Genomic DNA, 18,722 nt, shown 5'->3' on the forward strand with positions numbered 1-18,722 from the left:
TAAAAACCTTTGCAAATTTTTTAATGCTGGTCTTCTTATTTTGTAAAAATTTATTTTATATAATTCAATAATATTTATTGTGTGAATTTTTTCAAGCGTTAATAAAAGATTTATTTTTATTTTGTTGGTGTTGATATGTTTATTAATTAAAAATATGTAAACAAAAAATGTATCTCAAATTTGTTTTGATATTTTATTGTTTTTGTTATGGAATTGCATTTAAACAAAGCTACGTTGAAACACATTTACATTTCTTGAAATGATTGAGCCTATTGTTTAATCACCCACCTTTGAAATGATTAAATCATTCGGAGATTAAGAAAGGCGGTGGCGGCTACGGTTTGGTTTTGAATTAACTCTAAACCATCGCACATCTGTCAATTAAGTAAACTTTCTAAGAGTATATAAAATTAATAATATTTATGTATCTACTTTCTTATTAAGAAAATAAAAATATAAAACTCATCAACGATGAAAATGAAGTAGTTATGCAAATTGAAACCCGTGAACCATGTAATATGCTCTAAGCCAGGCCAGTGTTAAGAAAGCAAACAACTTTATTTTATTTTGCACTTCGTTCATATTCAGACAACTTCGTGAATTGGAGATTTTTTTCAGACAACTTTTCATTGTAGTGAAATAATAATTAAAATCAATAAAATAAATATAATGATTCCCACACTTATGTATATTTGGGCGTCGGAGTTATGAAGAAAATACGTGTTGAATTTATCTACCGTAATTCAAGTGGTGCAACAACGACCTCTTGTGGAAAAGTTTTGGATTTTTTTAAATTAAATAAGTGAGAAAACTGTCTATTGAATTCCATGTGTTGAACAAGCATCAGTTTCATGACTTGCGTGGAATATTTGTATTTATGAAATACGTTAATCCACTTATATCTCATTTCAAAACTAACATAACATTTAAAGCTTTCAGATTTGAGAAATTTCCAATTGTAGAAAATTAATTAAGAGGATTGTTAGCGCCATAGCAAATCTGCTAAAAATTGCTCCAAGGGGTAAATTTCTTTTTGAGCTAACCTAGCTCAGATTGAAATATTATCGACAAGGAATAGATTGGTATGAAATTGGTTTATTGATAACACTAGCTATTAAGCAGATCTCCAAATACTCCCTGTGAGGACTAGGAGCTGTGAGATTTATGATGTTAAGTTTGGAGGTCATAAAATTCTATCAAGCCAGGGAAAAAACGTACACAAAATCTTTAAAACCTGCTTTGAATATTTTTTTTTCTGTCAATTTGAACGGAATAGCTGTGGACCCAAATGACTCCCTTGAGGTACACCAAAATTGGCCTTAAATTGACATGAAGGGTTACTCCTAAACATGACGCTATAATATCCATCGTTAAGTGTAATTTTATTTAATTTATTGAGAAGAATTTCATGACTATTTGTTAAATGAATTGCTAGAGATGCAATTGACTTAAGGTTGTTTTTCGAATGCAGCCAAACCAATAGTAGAAAATTGTAATAAATTAGTAATCGTAGATCTTTTTTTTTTCAAACCAATGTTTATTTCCACATAGAATAGAAGAACAATTAAAAGATATTATGCCACAGAGAAGCGTTTCAAAAATTGTTTTAATATCATACAATTTCGCTGTAGGATGATAATTCGTAATTAAATTTGTCTAACCTTTTTTATGGACTGGCGTAAGATATAAATATTTCCAAAGATCTAACAGTTCAATTATTTGTGTTTTTTTTTATAAATCAAAAACCAAAAAAAAAATATACGTACCGAAAATAATAACGTTAAAGAATAACGTTTTCGACATTCTGTATTTGTATTTTATTTATTTCAAAAATCGCTTACAAGGCAGGACATGAGTCTTATAAAGTGTTGCAAGCCTTTAAATTAATTTCAGAATTTGAATACAAATTATAAAACTAATACTTCTATTTACATATTTATATAAAAAAGAGGAAATTTAACATCAATTATTTGCCAAATAGTTGAAAAGTAAAAATTTAAATCTACTTATGTATCGAGGTAATATTAAAACAAAGGACCTTGTTGAATGAGGGAAATTCAGCTTACCGTATAGATAATCAGGTTGTTGTCTTTGGATGATTTCATGCAGGTAACTCAGAGAGCGAAAGTTTATCAAACTGTCAAGGCTACAACTAGACATCCAACGCAGATCACATATCCAAAAATGGATAACGACGTAGATTATAAATATAGCAAGCAATATTGTTGTAGCCACATTCAATTTGCGGCTAGTCACACAGTCTAGTTTAGAAAAGATTTCACACCCATACAGCACAATTGGTAGTGTAAGGGCCTTGGCAAGTAGCAGTTTAGTTTTGTTTGGGATGAAATTTCGAGTGACTTGAAGAAGGCGATAATTCCATAGACTTTACCAATGGCACTATTAAAGTATTCATCCCAAACGAGAGTGCGATTGAATACTACTCCTAGGTTTCTAGCAGTGCTAACATATTCAATGGTTTCGTCGTCAAGTTTCAACAGGTTTAAACCCGATATATTAAAGTTTTTGCGATAGATGGGAAAGTATGTAGTTTTTACAGGGTTAAGGCAGAGATCGTTCTTTTTTGCCCACTGTGAAATGCGGAGCAAATCCTCATTCATTAAAGCTACGGCATCATTTTTAGCCCCAAAAGGTCGACTTATGAGGAGCTGCACATCATCAGTATAAAGATGAATTAAACAATCGTTGTCAACTTGTGGTAACTCATTTATGTAAATTGAAAAGAGGATTGGTCCAAGGATAGATCCCTGTGGCACTCCACTCAAAACATTGAGAAATGTGGACGAGTATCCATTGGCCACCATGCATTGTTGCCTTCCGCTGAGATACGAAAGAACAAGCTTACAGGACTCTAAAGAAAACCCAAAGTTAATTCGCAGCTTTCTACAAAGAATTGAGTGGTTAACAGTATCAAAAGCCTTTAAATAATCTAACAGTGTTAGTAATGTGACATGATAACTGTCCATAGCCATACTTATTTCATCAGTTACAAAAAGTAAGGATTTGAAGCTTCGCTTAGGTCGAAAACCAGACTGATAGGTTGTTTATTGTAAGATTGTAATAGTTTTTTCAAACACCTTCGAAAGAAACAAAAGAATGGCAATCGGCCGAAATTCTGTAGCAGTACCTGTTTGCTTTTTGGATATGGAGATAATCTTAGTCTTCTTCCATTCTAAAGGAAACTCGGAAGTAGTCAATATGCTGTTAAATATGTAGGTTAGGGTCCATTTGGTCCAGGCCAGTAACATTAGATTTAATCGATATTATTGCCTCTACAATGTCTTCCTCTTGTATTCTTATAAAACTCAAACAGCTGTTGATTGCAGTTGGTTTATCCTCAGTAAGGGAACTAACGGGTGACGCAACGTTTAAGGGCATGGACGTAAACTTTTTGTTAAGAGCATCACAATCGACGTCACCAACAGGCTTTATAAATTGTTTGCCAATACCGATTTCAAGCAGGTTTTTCCATAATTTTTTCCTAGAGGTTAAAGAACCAAGTTTGTTTTCATAATAAAGTCTTTTTGCGGTTCTGACCATTACGACAACTTGATTACGCAGTCTGCAATACAATTTGTGAAAGTGCTCCAGTGTGTAACGTCTCCATTGACTGTAGGCGGCATCTCGTCGTGACATCAGAGCAGAGATGTCGCTATTTAGCCAAGTTGGAGCCGTATGCCTAACGACAAAGGTTTTAATAGGAACATGCCTCTCAAAAAGCTGATTTACGTTTTGACGTAAAAACCTGACTTGATCATTTACATTTTACATTATATAGTGAGTTCCATTCTACGCAGTCAAAACCGCTCACTAAGTCAGACGTGTTTAAGTTTTTGAAGTCTCGGTATTGAAAAAATAGTTGACCAACCTGAAAAAATAAATCCAAACATACAAAAAGTAAATCGTGCTTGGAAAAACCAGGTGCTAAAAGCTGGCTGTAAAGCATAACCTTACCAACATCGCTGGCAAAATACAGATCTGGTAGCCAACTAGACTCTTTGGTGAAGTGGGTAGCAGTGGAACAGTTAACGGGACTCAGATTCAGCGCCTTAAATACATGAAGGAAATTTTCAGCTAAACGCTTATCCAACAGATTAGAGTTGAAATCACCACACAATATATTATAAAAAAAGCAAGAAGAAATTGTCTCTAACGTCGTAACCAATGGTATTATGCTAATATGGTTGTATAGTCTGTAAATTGATCCAACTAAATAATTTTCAGAGTTACAAAAAATACTGACAAAGGCATATTCAAAAGGACAATCCGGTGAAATTTTCAGAAAAATCGAAGTAACAGTTTTGTTCCAAAAATAAAAAAAACACTGCCGAATGTTGGTAAAATTTAATTTAAGAACGAAATATCTTTTCAAACTAATTGTTTTATGTTATAAAAATATTGTTTTTAAAATTAATTAAAATGTTTAGTACAGTCCAACTAGCAGTTTTCTTATAAAATATATGAATCCATAAAAATTATTACTTAAAATTGGTAAAAACTTTTGTTCTATTCAAATATTTCGAGAAGAAATGAAGGTATTGACTTGAAAATTATTTCATGCCATGCAAAGTTTTGTTATTACGTGAAATAATTTTGTTAAAAACATCCAATATCTTATAACATATAAAAACTTTCAAAAAATGTCAAAATTGGTAAACATTTGTTTTCGACTTAAAATCTAGTTTACAAAAACAGATTTTGAAAAAATTGCGAGGAAGTTAAGGATATGAAAAAATAATATTAAAAGTATAAAGTGCGTATACGCCTAAGTGAACCACTCGTACGTATTTTCGTAAGTCCGCAGTTTCGACATGCTTTTTTCCGCCGGCCAATAAAACCCGCAGTGATTTTGTCTGAAAAAAATGTCTGTATACTGTTATTAAGTGCTTATGAAAGTAATTTTACCATTTTAAAAACAAAATTTAACTATTTTAAGAAATCGAAACAAAATTAGACATTTTTAATCATCAAATAGTATCTAAACAATATTAAAGATTGTTCGAAAAAAGTTATCACGTCGGCCTAAAATGCAAAGATATATGTTCTAAACTGATAAAATCCAAGTTAAGAAAATAATTTTTAGGGACACTTTCATAAGAATCCTGTAGACTTCTCTGAGATAATTTAAATTCTTTGTTCTTAAAAGTTCTTAAAAAAAGCTAAAAAATCCTAACTTCTAAGTTTTAATTCAATGGTCCCAAAGACAGAAAAGAGACAGATTCGCCGGACCTATTTGTTTTGACATTTTTGCCATCGTAATGTCATGTTAGATTTATATTTTGAGTTTAACATTTTACGAAGGCAATACTTTCCATATCAGGTAGTTCCTATATGTCGCAAGTAAAAGTAAATAATTCAATTTTATCTGTTTAAATTTATGAGAATGTTTATTAGTTCCTTTTTATATTTTAAACTTTCTTCAAATTCATGTAGAATTTTGTTTAAATAGATAAACAATTTTAGAACAAAACAAACAAAAGAAATTTAATAAATCAGAACAAAAAATCTCATAACACAATATCTAAAAAATTCTGACCCAAATTATAAAAATATAAATTAAATCAAATACCACATGATTTGTTATTCTTTTGTATCGATTTGTTTGGATTAACATAATTTTTAATATGACAATAAACTAAACAAATAACTAGATATTCTTATTCTTTCATTTAATATTAATTTATGAAGAAAACGAATTTGTTTAAATAGCTGCTAGATTATTCTGTCTTTTTTTCTTAATCTCAAAACTTGAAGAGATACAAAAATGTGAGTCATCTGTGGTTCTGTTTGAAAATTTGTATTTAATTTTCACTTTTGTTTCATCCAACAAATAGTTGGCCAAGCTATCAATAAAATAATTTTCGAAGAAATCAAATTGTTTTTGAATTAAAAAAAAAAAAAATTTTAGTACTGTGTGTTTTTTTTTTAATTTGTCGCCATAAAAATATGTTAAAAGCAGTAGAGTTGTTATTAAGAAAATTGAAAGTAAAGTAAGTAAGTTGTTTTAAATTGTAAATTTAAAATTAAATATTGTTTTTAACATTCGGTAAAATTTTAAGAAAGATTTAATAGACAATTTTCGTACAAAAAATAAAAACTTAAAAAAAAAACGATACTAAAAATTTACTTCCGACTCAAATATCAAAAATTCAAACTAATTTTATCTCACAGAAAATATTTCAGTAACTTTTTAAAAAGAGTACGCAAAATTGTTAAACATTGATGTTCGGTTGTCGATATCTTGTAAACAATAGAAAATTGACTTCTATTTAGTTTCATTCATCCAATTTGTATTTGTTTATATATAAAATAAAAGCTTTTAAGAAATGCTACTAAAATTGATAAAAATTGGTTTTCGACAAAAAATCTCGTTTACAAAAATAGATTTTGAAATCAAACTATTTTATTAAATTCAAAATTTAATTTTTTTAGAATAATTTAACTGACAACTTTTTTAACAAAACATTAAACCTTCAAACCTAAAACCCAGACTCTTTTGAGATTTAATTTTAGTTCGAAGGAAAAAGAAGTATTCGATCAAAAAAATTGCCTCGATAAGGAATTGTTACCTTTTAAAAAATAGATTATATTTTAAAATTAAATCTTCGAAGGCTCCAAGTATTACTTTAAACTAAATCCAACACCATCGTAGTTGTGAATACCATGTTAGAAAATGGTTCAACAACGGATCACTACTTAAACGAATACTCATGAAAACCCTATTTGAGCGACTTATTTTACCTAAATTAGAAAGAAAACCCAATTGTACATGATAAGTGCTTATGTTATAAGCTTCGAGTACCAAATTAAAGTACTATTTGGGGGAACGGCCTAGTCACTGATAAAGCTTCGGTTCCAGCTTCGGTTCCCATCGATCACCGAAATCAAGGATCAGCAAGCGTGGTTAGTAGACAAACGGAGGACCGTCTCGAAACCTACCGCGTGCTGTTGTCATGTCTTCTTTCTGTCTGTTTTTCTTTCTCTTATGTCTTTCTGTCTTGTATTAATGTCTTGTGTTGTTATCACCTTACATAGTCTAGTCGCTCAAGGTTCTACTCTGTACATTTATGTTCTGAGTAGTGTGTTATGTAATGTAAAGTACTATTTTCTCAAAACTGCATGTACCCTTGTTTTTAATCTGTACCATTTTATTGAACCTATAAAAATAATAAACTTTCCTTGGGTCTATTGGTCATGGCCTAAAAGCGCTCCACCTAATTTAATATCTTAACAAAAGGATTCCAATACATTTTGGACACATTTAAGTCCTAAAATATTTTCCCGACTTACTTAATATTTAAACTTAATTTTTACTGTTTCTGGTCTAAATATTTTTATTCAACGAAATAAATTGGTATTCTGCCTCATTGAAAAAATTAGTTTATTCAAAATTATACTTAATCTTTTAAATACTAAATGTACATTATACGTGTAAAGGGTGTTCCAAAATGAACGAAAGATTAAAATTTGCCATTAATTTGACAGTAAAGTGTTATATACTCTAAAGTTTAAATTAAATTAAATTGGGTGGCGCAACAGTCCGTTGTGAACCAGGGCCTAGTGACTTACAACTTTCAACCATTCCTGTTGCGAGTACTGTTGTGAGAAAAGAAGGGACCTACAATTTTAGGACGAATCCGAACGGCTAATTTGAGAAAGCACTTTTTCATGACAAGAATTACTCTTGAAGGATTTGTCAATTCCTCGCAAGAGGTAGTACCCGCAAAAATTATTTTTTTTTTTTGAAATTAAGGTGGCACAGGCAGGGATTGAACCCAAGACCCTTTGCATGGCAGTCCAACGCACTAACCATCATGCGACGGGTACTTTAAAGTTTAATGTTAGTAAAAATGGAGCGTTACTCTTTAGAAAGTTCTTATTATTGAAAAATGTTTTAAAAGTTACGAAAAACAAATGCATCCACAACGTGTCACTGTTTGATGTGAATTGGCGTATTAGGAATAATTGGACCATTTTTTTTTTTTGAAAATGAGGCTGGTCAAGCAGTAACTATGAATGGTGATCAATATCACGTAACAAGTTCTTTTTGCCGAAATTTGATACTGATGTGGCCAATGTGTGGCGTCATATGCCATACAGACTGTGAAATTCTTCAATTACTGAGACATATCCAGGTCGTGTACTCTCTTGGGTCAATGATTGGAATTAGTCCACTAACTCATATTTTTAATCGGTTATTTAAAATCACAGGTCTATGTCAACAAGTCCACAAATACGTGAGCTTCATCCATACTATGCAGAATGACCATAGAAAAAATGTATTTGCGTATGCAAAGACTTGGAGGCCTTTTTCTGTAATGGATACATTCAATTAAAAATCCTTTTATGTTTACTTTTTGATTCAGTAAAGAAATTACATAAAATAGAAGTTAATTTGGTGACACGCTTTACATTCGACAAAAGATGGACCTACGGTTTTAATTTGTTGTGATAACCTTGTAAATTCATAGGATTTTAAACTTTCATAGCTTAAAATTCGGCAAATCAAAACGATACAAAATTCCAAATGGGTAACACTTTTTAACATCAGTACAAAAAAGGTCCTAGAATTCAAATTCTCCGAAATTTAAATTGTAGGTTGGCTTATTTTTCAGAAAATAAGTTCTTAAATTATATATACACCAATTTGAAAACGTTCTTCTGGATTGAAAATGCTTTTTTCAGGGTTATATTTTTTGTTTGAAGTGTGAATGCAGTTATCTTAGCAACCCGCAGTAATAAAAATAATTTTTGAATTAAGAAATTGAAGAACCAATTCTGATAGTTACAGGTTTGAAAAGAAACATTTGAAAGTATTTTAACATCCTAATATATCTTAACATTTTACTTAAATTTAAATCATAAAATAGTTAAATCCAAATTACTTTTGAATTTCTCAAATTTCATATCAGTTAAAGATTCGTTACGTAGACCAAGTCTTGTATACTTTACTCATACGAAGGTGTTAACTTTTAAATATATAAGACTAAATATTTAGAAATTTCAGTATAATAAACCTTTAACATTGTTTTTGATTTTGCGCCAACATTTAAAAAATAACCTTTTAAAGCTTTTTTCAAAACACAACAACAGACAGTTCAATATTTAGAACCAAAATTGGTATTGGATTGAATAAAAGGTGCCATGACATGACACCAAGATATTGGGTTATTTTTGTGAACTAACCTTTGACTACCAGTTTCTCAAATTATTGTTCCAAATTAATTCAAAATATACTTAAACAATAAATACTAACCACAAAACCTATCAATTTTTTCCAAGTACACCAAGCTAAATGAAAACTACCAATTTTTTTTAATAACTTGTGAAATCACTGAAAATTCTATTTAAATAATCAATAAATCGATTTCAACCAACAAATCAAATGTAACAAAAAAAGGCCTTGTAATCAAAGTATCTAATCCATTGTTTTCATTTTAATTGTTCTGTTGTTGATTACAAATTATTATACTCTATTTTTTGTTTCTTTATTTATAATTAATGATTGCATTTAACAGCTGATAGCTTGTTGTTAAGTGTGTTCCTATTAAAATTAATCGATAAATATACTTACTACCTCTGTTTTTCTTCCAATATTTAATTAAACAAAAGCAAACCTTTAACTCATATAAAATACTAGTTATTGTTTAACTGTTTCTTCTACATAAATTTTGAACTTTTATTTTGCAATATCTTTTAATATTTCTCAATATTGGAAGTAAAAAGATTAATGAAAAGGCATCTAAAGTATAAATAAAAAGATACATACTCAATGCCATCATCAGCCACAGGAATCCTACCACAAAAATCATGTTTTTGCGGTGAAGATAATTTACGACTTCTTCAATCCAAAACTAGTTCCTTTATTGAAGTTCTTTTCAGTTAATCCAATAACTCCAATAACTCGATTGTAATGCACGACTTTTTCTTTAAACTTCAAAGCTTGGTTTAGCTTCTTATTTTTTCTTGTGTGTTAACTTACACTTGACAGAAATTAAATTCACATTTCATTTAAATTTTCATCCGAAACAAAAGAGAAAAAATATCTAATAAAATCACAGAAATCAATTTCACAAATTAATCACACAAAAAATTCACTGATTAATTTCCAATTCAAAAAATCTATAAGATATAAAACACACCAAACGATGAAGATCTCGAACTTAAGGTTAACCAACGACGACGAACGAATCCAACGATAATGGTCTTGAAGTCTTTTTAATAAAACATGCAAATCGTTAACTCTTAAAAGATGCGATCAAAGCTATATACCACGGATACGTTCTCGATCGACGACGGCTTAAAAGACACTAAAGCTTTCATGTTACTGTCTTGGCAAATTTAATAGTAACGAAAGTGAATTCAATAAAAAATACTAACAAAACAAAAACCGACGACTCTAACTCGAAGCGACGACGACGACGGTCGAGATACTCAACAAACCGTTAACAGTTAATGCATCAGCTCTTGGATATGACGACAATACGACGATACGATGGTAACAATCTTGAGAAACTCCAGAAGCAGAAAAGACTTAAACTGCTTTACCGACTAAATTACCGGCTTTTTCGTTGTTTCTTTCAATAAAGTCAAGAGAGAAGTTTGTTTACTTCAAGCTCTTTCTTAACTTTAGAGCTCTTAAAAAAAATTCAAAGAGAGTTTCAAGAAAATTGATAAAATAACAACGAAATACCGTTACTTATCCAAACTAGAGCCATTCCTCGGTGGCGGCGTCTTCTAATTGAAATGGTTGTCGTAGGTCATGATGATGGATGCAGAAAGCAGCGCCAAAAGTCACCAATTGACGTTTGTTTTTGTTGTTGTTGTTATTTTGACTGTTTGGGTTGAGAGATAGGAATCTTTAATGAAACTACCTGGCGGCACGACTCAAATGGTAGATGGATGCGCCAATCTTCCATCTTCATGAGGCAATGCGAAGCTTCGGAGCTGCTTTGGTTAGAGGTGCTCCACCGCGTGCCACCGCCATTCAGTCGGTAATGGTATTTGGTTAAGTTAGGTATTGGTAGGAAAATGTTTATCTAATTGAATTGTTGTTCAAGGAGATGTGAAAATTATTGACGTTGTTATTATTAAGAGAGATGCTATAAGAGAGACGCAGCAGCAGCGTTATTGAACCGAACACAAAATATAGAAGATTAAAGATTGTCTGCCTTCTTCTGCTGAAGAAGATGCAAAGCTGATCAACTCAATTAGATGGGAATTTTGTATCATCGTTAGTATCTTTAAGTTGTTTTGTTTTTTAGCTTAATTGGTTAGATGCTTGAGTTTTCGATGAAGATAATTACCGTAAGCGTATTGAGTGTTTCTTTTTTTATTACTTGAAAATGTTTAATAGCTTGTTATGCATTGATTTATTGATACAGTAGTGTTTTGATTGATTGATTTTAGTTGAAGTCTTCTGTTTTGAGGAAGAAGAGTTGATCGATCAGTTATTCGGTTAATCACCGAACATGTTTTCTAAAAATGCCAAGATAGATGATGAATCTTTTTTAGTTCCGGTTAGAGATACAAACATCAGTAAATGAGATCAAAAGTTTTGATAGAATGGTTTGTGGATCGATGCAACACGTCATTAGAATGGAGAAAATGTGTATGGTCAGTTGCCTAATCAGAACTCAATTAACTCAACTAACAGGTTTTAGTATTTTAAAACAGATTTAAATTAAGATCCGGATGTTAAAGAAATATATATTAAACATTTAAATGCACTAATGAGGCCTAATATTGTGTTACATATTTTGACAAAATTGTTAGAAAGAAATGGTGAATGGAAGAAAAGTGAAAGTTAAACAACATCAATGAGTTTTCGGTTTTACATTTTTTAAATAGTGTTCAGCAGTTTGGACGTTTTCAGAAGTTGGTTTAAAGTAGCTTTGCATTTCCCCATAAATATTAATCCAATGCAATAAGCATATGTTAGGTTAGGTTAGGTTGATAAACTGGCGATTGATGACGTCATCACAACACTTAGATCAGTGAAGAAAAAGAAATAATTAAAACCCATGCACATGGATTATCTTGTTCTAGCCTAGTAGAGGCTTGGATTAAGTATTTTGGGTTTTTTCCAGAAATCCCTACTAGTTCTTCAAAATTATTGAAGAAAAGTCTGCTTTTTGAGTTTATTTGAAGTGTGGCATATTGCTGGGCAGTGGCATAAGAAGTTGGCTGTGTCTGCTTGTGGTAAGCCGCATTTTTTTCTTTTAATGACCAGTTATTATGCTCACAAGAAATCGTAGAGATTTTTTTTCTAGGTGCTTAATCGAACAAGATCTAGTTTTTTTCTTATTTGGGCCGTAGCACAGGTTTCAAGACTTTTCCGTCTTTCATTCTTAAAGTATCTTGGTAGTAATGATCTGTTTAAGTTATCAATGAAAATGGTAATATCAGCTAGTGATACCGCTATCATTGAAGCCCGTTTTTTGCAGCTATTGTCACTGCCAATATCTCAGCTTGGAAGATACTGCTTTGATCGGGAAATCTTAAGAATTTTCAAGATTGATTGTTTCAATAATTGCATCCGTTTTCTACTTTATCATGTGAGGGACATTGTTCACCCATTCGTTCTTTTCAGGGAAGACAGTTCTAAAGGTTTATTGAAGTTCAGAGAGGGTGTCATGTAATCTGTGCTTACATTGTTTCTACATTCCTGTAGATTCTGCTCACCTCCTACTACATGAGAAGAATGCGATCTAAACTTTTTTGGTTCTCTAATCTATTCGGACCCTAGTTCAATTTTGTATCCAGGATTACTTCTCCCAGCTATTAAGCTTGATCTGATAATTTGAGTAGGATTCCATCTATATTAAAAATAACATACTCTGGTATTGTCCTCTTATTAACTTCCCATAGGAAGTTATTGTAATGGGTCCGATTTGTCAAATTGAAAATTTTGACATTTCTCGACGTTTCAAGGTCCCTAGAGTCGAAATAAAAGATTTTTAGAAAGATGTCTGTGCGTGCGTGTGTACGTACGTTCGCGACGTTTTTTTCGTCGTCCATAGCTCAAGAACCAGAAGTGATATCGATTTCAAATAAATTTTGTTATACAGATAATAAGGCAGAAAGATGCAGAAAGGGCTCTCAAGAAAATTGCGTGGGTGGTTTTTTTACCATAGCAGTTTGAAAAAAAGGTGAACATTTTGGTTAACCCTTAATATCTTACGAACCAAAAACGCTAGAGATTTGAATTAAATTTTATATAATATATTGTAATGTGTTACCAAACAGGTATATTTTTTGAAAAAAATCAATTTAAAGGTTTTTTTTCTAAATCAATAAAACTGAAAAAAAAATTTGTCACCTCCAAAATTTTACGACTGAAATATGATTTCATCTCTAAACCAATTTTGTGCAACGAAAAATAATGTTTTTGGTATCTGATAAAATTTTGAGAAAAATCGAATTGACAGTTTTTTTTACAAAAAATAAAAACCTGAAAAAAAAATTTATAAAAGTTGGTAAAAATTGATTTTCGACTCAAATATCTCTTCAGAAATTTTAAATATTGGCTTCAAACTAATTTTATCTTATAAGAAATATTGTTTTCAACATTTGGTAAAATTTTTTAAAAATTCGAATTGACAGTTTTTTTACAAAAAATAAAACTCAAAAAAAAACAATACCTACCAAAACTTGGTGAAAATTTACTTTCGGCTCAAATAAAGGGTGATTTTTTTGAGGTTAGGATTTTCATGCATTAGTATTTGACAGATCACGCGGGATTTCAGACATGGTGTCAAAGAGAAAGATGCTCAGTATGCTTTGACATTTCATCATGAATAGACTACTAACGAGCAACGCTTGCAAATCATTGAATTTTATTACCAAAGTCAGTGTTCGGTTCGAAATGTGTTTCGCGCTTTACGTCCAATTTATGGTCTACATAATCGACCAAGTGAGCAAACAATTAATGCGATTGTGACCAAGTTTCGCACTCAGTTTACTTTATTGGACATTAAACCAACCACACGAATGCGTTCAGTGCGTACAGAAGAGAATATTGCGTCTGTTTCTGAGAGTGTTGCTGAAGACCGTGAAATGTCGATTCGTCGCCGTTCGCAGCAATTGGGTTTGTGTTATTCGACCACATGGAAGATTTTACGCAAAGATCTTGGTGTAAAGCCGACCGATAAATTTTGTTCAGCGATGAGGCTTATTCTGGTTGAATGGCTACGTAAATAAGCAAAATTTCCGCATTTGGAGTGAAGAGCAACCAGAAGCCGTTCAAGAACTGCCTATGCATCCCGAAAAATGCACTGTTTGGTGTGGTTTGTACGCTGGTGGAATCATTGGACCGTATTTTTTCAAAGATGCTGTTGGACGCAACGTTACGGTGAATGGCGATCGCTATCGTTCAATGCTAACAAACTTTTTGTTGCCAAAAATGGAAGAACTGAACTTGGTTGACATGTGGTTTCAACAAGATGGCGCTACATGCCACACAGCTCTCGATTCTATGGCTATTTTGAGGGAAAACTTCGGAGAACAATTCATCTCAAGGAATGGACCGGTAAGTTGGCCACCAAGATCATGCGATTTGACGCCTTTAGACTATTTTTTGTGGGGCTACGTCAAGTCTAAAGTCTACACAAATAAGCCAGCAACTATTCCAGCTTTGGAAGACAACATTTCCGAAGAAATTCGGGCTATTCTGGCCGAAATGCTCGAAAAAGTTACCCAAAATTGGACTTTTCGAATGGACCACGTAAGAGGCAGCCGCGGTCAACATTTAAATGAAATTATCTTCAAAAGGTAAAAGTCATGGACCAATCTAACGTTTCAAATAAAGAATCGATGAGATTTTGCAAATTTTATGCGTTTTTTTTTTTTTTTAAAGTTGTCAAGCTCTTAAAAAATCACCGTTTAGCTTTTCAAAAATTAAAAACATTGGCTTCAAACTTATTTTATTTCAGAGAAAATATTGTTTTCAATATTCAGTAATTTTTATATAAGAATCCAACAGTCCGTTTTTTTCATAAAAAATAAAATCTACAAAAAATAGTGCGCAAATTTGGTAAAAATACATATAGACAAACTTTTAAGCAAGACAAATCGACAGACGGGATGGGAAGTTATCACTGTGGGTCATCCCAGCCTCTTTTTTGTAAAAAGTACTAGATCTGTTTGAAGGAGGTTAATCGCCAAGCAACAGTTTTTTTGTGTTAAGGTAGAAATTCAGGATATATTTGGTTCAGTTGTTTACTTAAAATGGTTAAGAATTTTTTTTTACTGATAGATATTTTAATGGTTAGAACGTGCTTAAATCTCATTTTATGTTTTTAACGTTATCTTTTGAAGCTATTATTGAATTTCTTGAACTTAAGAAATGGAAAGGAATCTTTACGAATAATAAACTACCCGTTTCGTATGTAGCTTCCTAAAGACATTGAATGAGGCAGTTGCACGATTTGTTTCTGAGAAAAAATCCGACAAGAGCTCCAAGTTTTTATGATTTCATAAACGACTATGTAATTTAAGTAATAAAACAAAAACAAATTGTACAAGTTATTTCGAAAATATGAAAACGATTCACACCTTTTATGTAATTAAAGACGTCTCCAAAACGATTTCGATGTTCTTAATAAATTCCTATATAAAGATAAACTGTTCCGTACTTAACCTAATTTGAGGCATGATCGTAAATATTTTTGGATCTATATCAATAGCAAAAAGAATTCAAATTTATATATAGTATATGTGATTTATTTACAAAAAAGCTCCACTGCGACTTTTTGCGACTTTTTTTTAAATCGGTTTAAACGACTCTGATACACCGACTTATTTTTAACCTGTCTGTATTAATAGTTTAATTAATATTGGGAACTTTCATATTAATAAACAAGATGTTAAAGAAGGCCTGCAAAGTCTATGGTGGGCTAAACAGCCTGGCCCTGGCAACATATTCCCCAAATCCCCTAAAAGAATGTACTAGTGTTCTTTCATTGCCAATGTCACTTCTATTTAGAGCTTCAGTTTTTCAATTTTATTTCTAAAAAATGGAAAAAGGCCCTCATAATTCCAGTCCATAAGGCGGGCCCAAAGCAAGATTTAACAAATTATCGACCAATCTGAAAACTCTCTGTCATTCCTTAACTTTTTGAAATTTTTCTTCTAAAACACAACAAATCTTCTAAATTTTAGCAACAGTGTTGTTGATTTTCTCGAAAGGGGATCCCAATGTGATGTTATGTACAGAGATTTTGGCAAAGTCTTCGATAGAGTCGATCACTATATTTTGATTTACAAGTAAAAGCATTTGGGTCTCCATTCAAATCTTCTTATAAGGTTAAGGTTCCAATCATATTTTTGTGACCGTAATCAATTTGTTCGCATTAATAATATAAACTCACATCAAATCAACGTTTCCTCCGATGTTCCTCAAGAAAGCCACCTAGGTCCTCTTCTTTTTTAAATTCTCATCAAACGTTCCCCTTCACATTCACTTTACAGAAAACTTTTGCTTGCCTATGACTTTAAAATCTACCGCCGAATTAATTCCATTTCAGACTGAATACTTCTGTATTTTACACTTATAAAATTAATGATACATCATCCCTTACTAGAATTTCCGATAAAAAAAGTAGTATATTTGATCAAAAATTAAGCTTTAACATTTACATTTACTACATGGTACCTAAAGCTAATTAATTGCTGGGTTTTACATCGAGGAATTTTAGGGAGTTAGTAAAAATTGATTTCCGAAACAAATATCTTGATAACAATTAAATATATTTTGCTTCACTTATAATTTTAAAAAAAATGCAACTGTCAGTTTTTTAATACAATGAAGAAGATGAAATAATTGACTTCAAAATTATGTGAACAATTAAATCTGTATTTTAAAAAATGTCTGCTAAAATTAATGAAAATGGTATTCGACAAAAATCGTCGGGAACAAAACCAGATAATGTTTAATCAAGTTTATTTTGTGATATGCATGATACTGTTGCTAACTTTAAACAACAAAAAACTGAAGAGAAATGGTTTTTGACTCAAGTATTATGGAAATAAAGAAAGATATTGACTTAAAATTTGTGTCACAAAAAATACTGGCGCAAAATGTTTAACAACCTATTGTGAAGGGTTAAACAATTTACTAGTTAGTAATTTGCTTACTTTTTTCCAATTTAATAGCGAATTCAAATTTAAAAATCTTCCTTTTCATTTTGTTAACTAGTAAATTACTAACTCCCTTTTATTAAAAAAAAGGGCTTTCGTACATGTTTAAACAGTGACAGTTGTTCAAATTAAACAAAACAAACACACTTAAACAGACCTTTTTATTAAAATTTGACTGGACCATTCCGTCCACTGATCTTATAAAAATATTTGTATATTTGTATGTCATATGGATTTAGCATATTGCTAAAAGTTAAAGTAGCCATTCTGTGATTTCAACTTTAGCAAATTGTTAAGGAATAGTAGGATGTTAAAATCGTTTTAAACAGGGTAAATAATCTTTTAAGCTTAGAAAATTGCTTTAACATTTTACTAAATTTGTAGCCATTTTCTTTTGGAAAGATTAAAAGATGGCTCATGTAAAAGATTGTTATCGCTTAAATAAGATTTTCAAATAAACATTTTTCGATCGGAAAACCAATAAAAATTCTGGCTAAATTGTGCCAAACATTTCTGCGAAATCAAATTTTTCTTTTTGGAGTTGATTATCATATGACCATAAAGTTTCGAATTGACGTTAACGGTCGTTTTCGAAGAAGTAAAGTTTCTTACTTCTGATCCTAATAAATACACAATCAATAAATTACCGGCTCTTGGTACATTAGACCATTGTATCGTATCTGCAAATTCCTCATGTGTAAAAAACCCAGTTAAAGAAAAAACTCCTATGAGAACCGTTTGGCAATATAAGAAAGCCACCTGGGACGATCTCAATGAATTCTTCAGGAACTTTAACTGGTCACTATGCTTCCTCGATAGTGACGTGGATTCCAGTGCAGATATGGTTACAAATTTAATTCTTTGTGAAATGAGAAATTTTATCCTGAATAAGGTAAATTTATCAAACCTAAGTATAACTCATGGTTTAATTCGAGCTGTAAAGAGATAACTAAGATCAGAGATGTAAGTTTTCGGATTTATAAAACAAACCCCAATGAAAAAAACCGGAATAAGTTCAAACAAGGAAGAAAGACTTGTAACATCAAAATTCGACGAACCAAATATTTGCATGACCCGAAATTAAGGAAAAAAATACTACAATGTCCTAAAGGAAGTACAGAGTCATTTGTAAAAAAAAAAAACGTAGGAAACACCACGTCTCACACTCGGTTCCAACGCTCGTCCACAACGAAACTCCCTATGTAAGCTCGATTGATAAAGCCAATTTATTTGCAGCACAGTTTGCTGTTAATTTGACGCTAGCGGAAAGTGTCATAAGTCCTCCTGTTCTTAAGATCGTAAACGGTTCTATGGGACGAATATTCTTTCGCACTTGTGTAGTTGCAAGAGTACTGAAAGACCTTGACATAAACAAATCTGGTTGCCCGGATAGTATCTCCCCAATTGTTCTGAAGAGGTGTTCTTCAACGCTGGCAAAACCACTGCGTAAGCTTTTCCATCTTTCCTACTCTACAGGTCTCTTTCCGTGTGGATGGAAAACAGCAATTTTACAGCATGTCCCTAAAAAAAGGCGAATCATCCTTTCCCTCTAACTATTGTCC

General features: G+C 31.6%; 2 protein-coding genes across 2 annotated transcripts in view; one reads left to right on the forward strand and one right to left on the reverse strand.

Annotated features, from left to right (window-relative positions):
- The window catches only part of LOC129942794 (signal element on autosome protein 2), a 142,545-nt gene extending 132,147 nt beyond the window's left edge, over window positions 1-10,398 (reverse strand). Inside the window, exon 1 of the mRNA XM_056051865.1 lies at window positions 9,791-10,398. Within this exon, the coding sequence (XP_055907840.1) occupies window positions 9,791-9,833 (43 nt within the window). The 5' untranslated portion in view covers window positions 9,834-10,398. The remainder of the gene's footprint in view (window positions 1-9,790) is intronic.
- The window catches only part of LOC129942792 (uncharacterized), a 324,873-nt gene that overhangs the window by 141,287 nt on the left and 164,864 nt on the right, over window positions 1-18,722 (forward strand). The window lies entirely within an intron of this gene.

The sequence above is a fragment of the Eupeodes corollae genome, chromosome 1 (genome assembly GCF_945859685.1).
Source record: "Eupeodes corollae chromosome 1, idEupCoro1.1, whole genome shotgun sequence".
NCBI classification, from domain to species: Eukaryota; Metazoa; Arthropoda; class Insecta; order Diptera; family Syrphidae; genus Eupeodes; species Eupeodes corollae.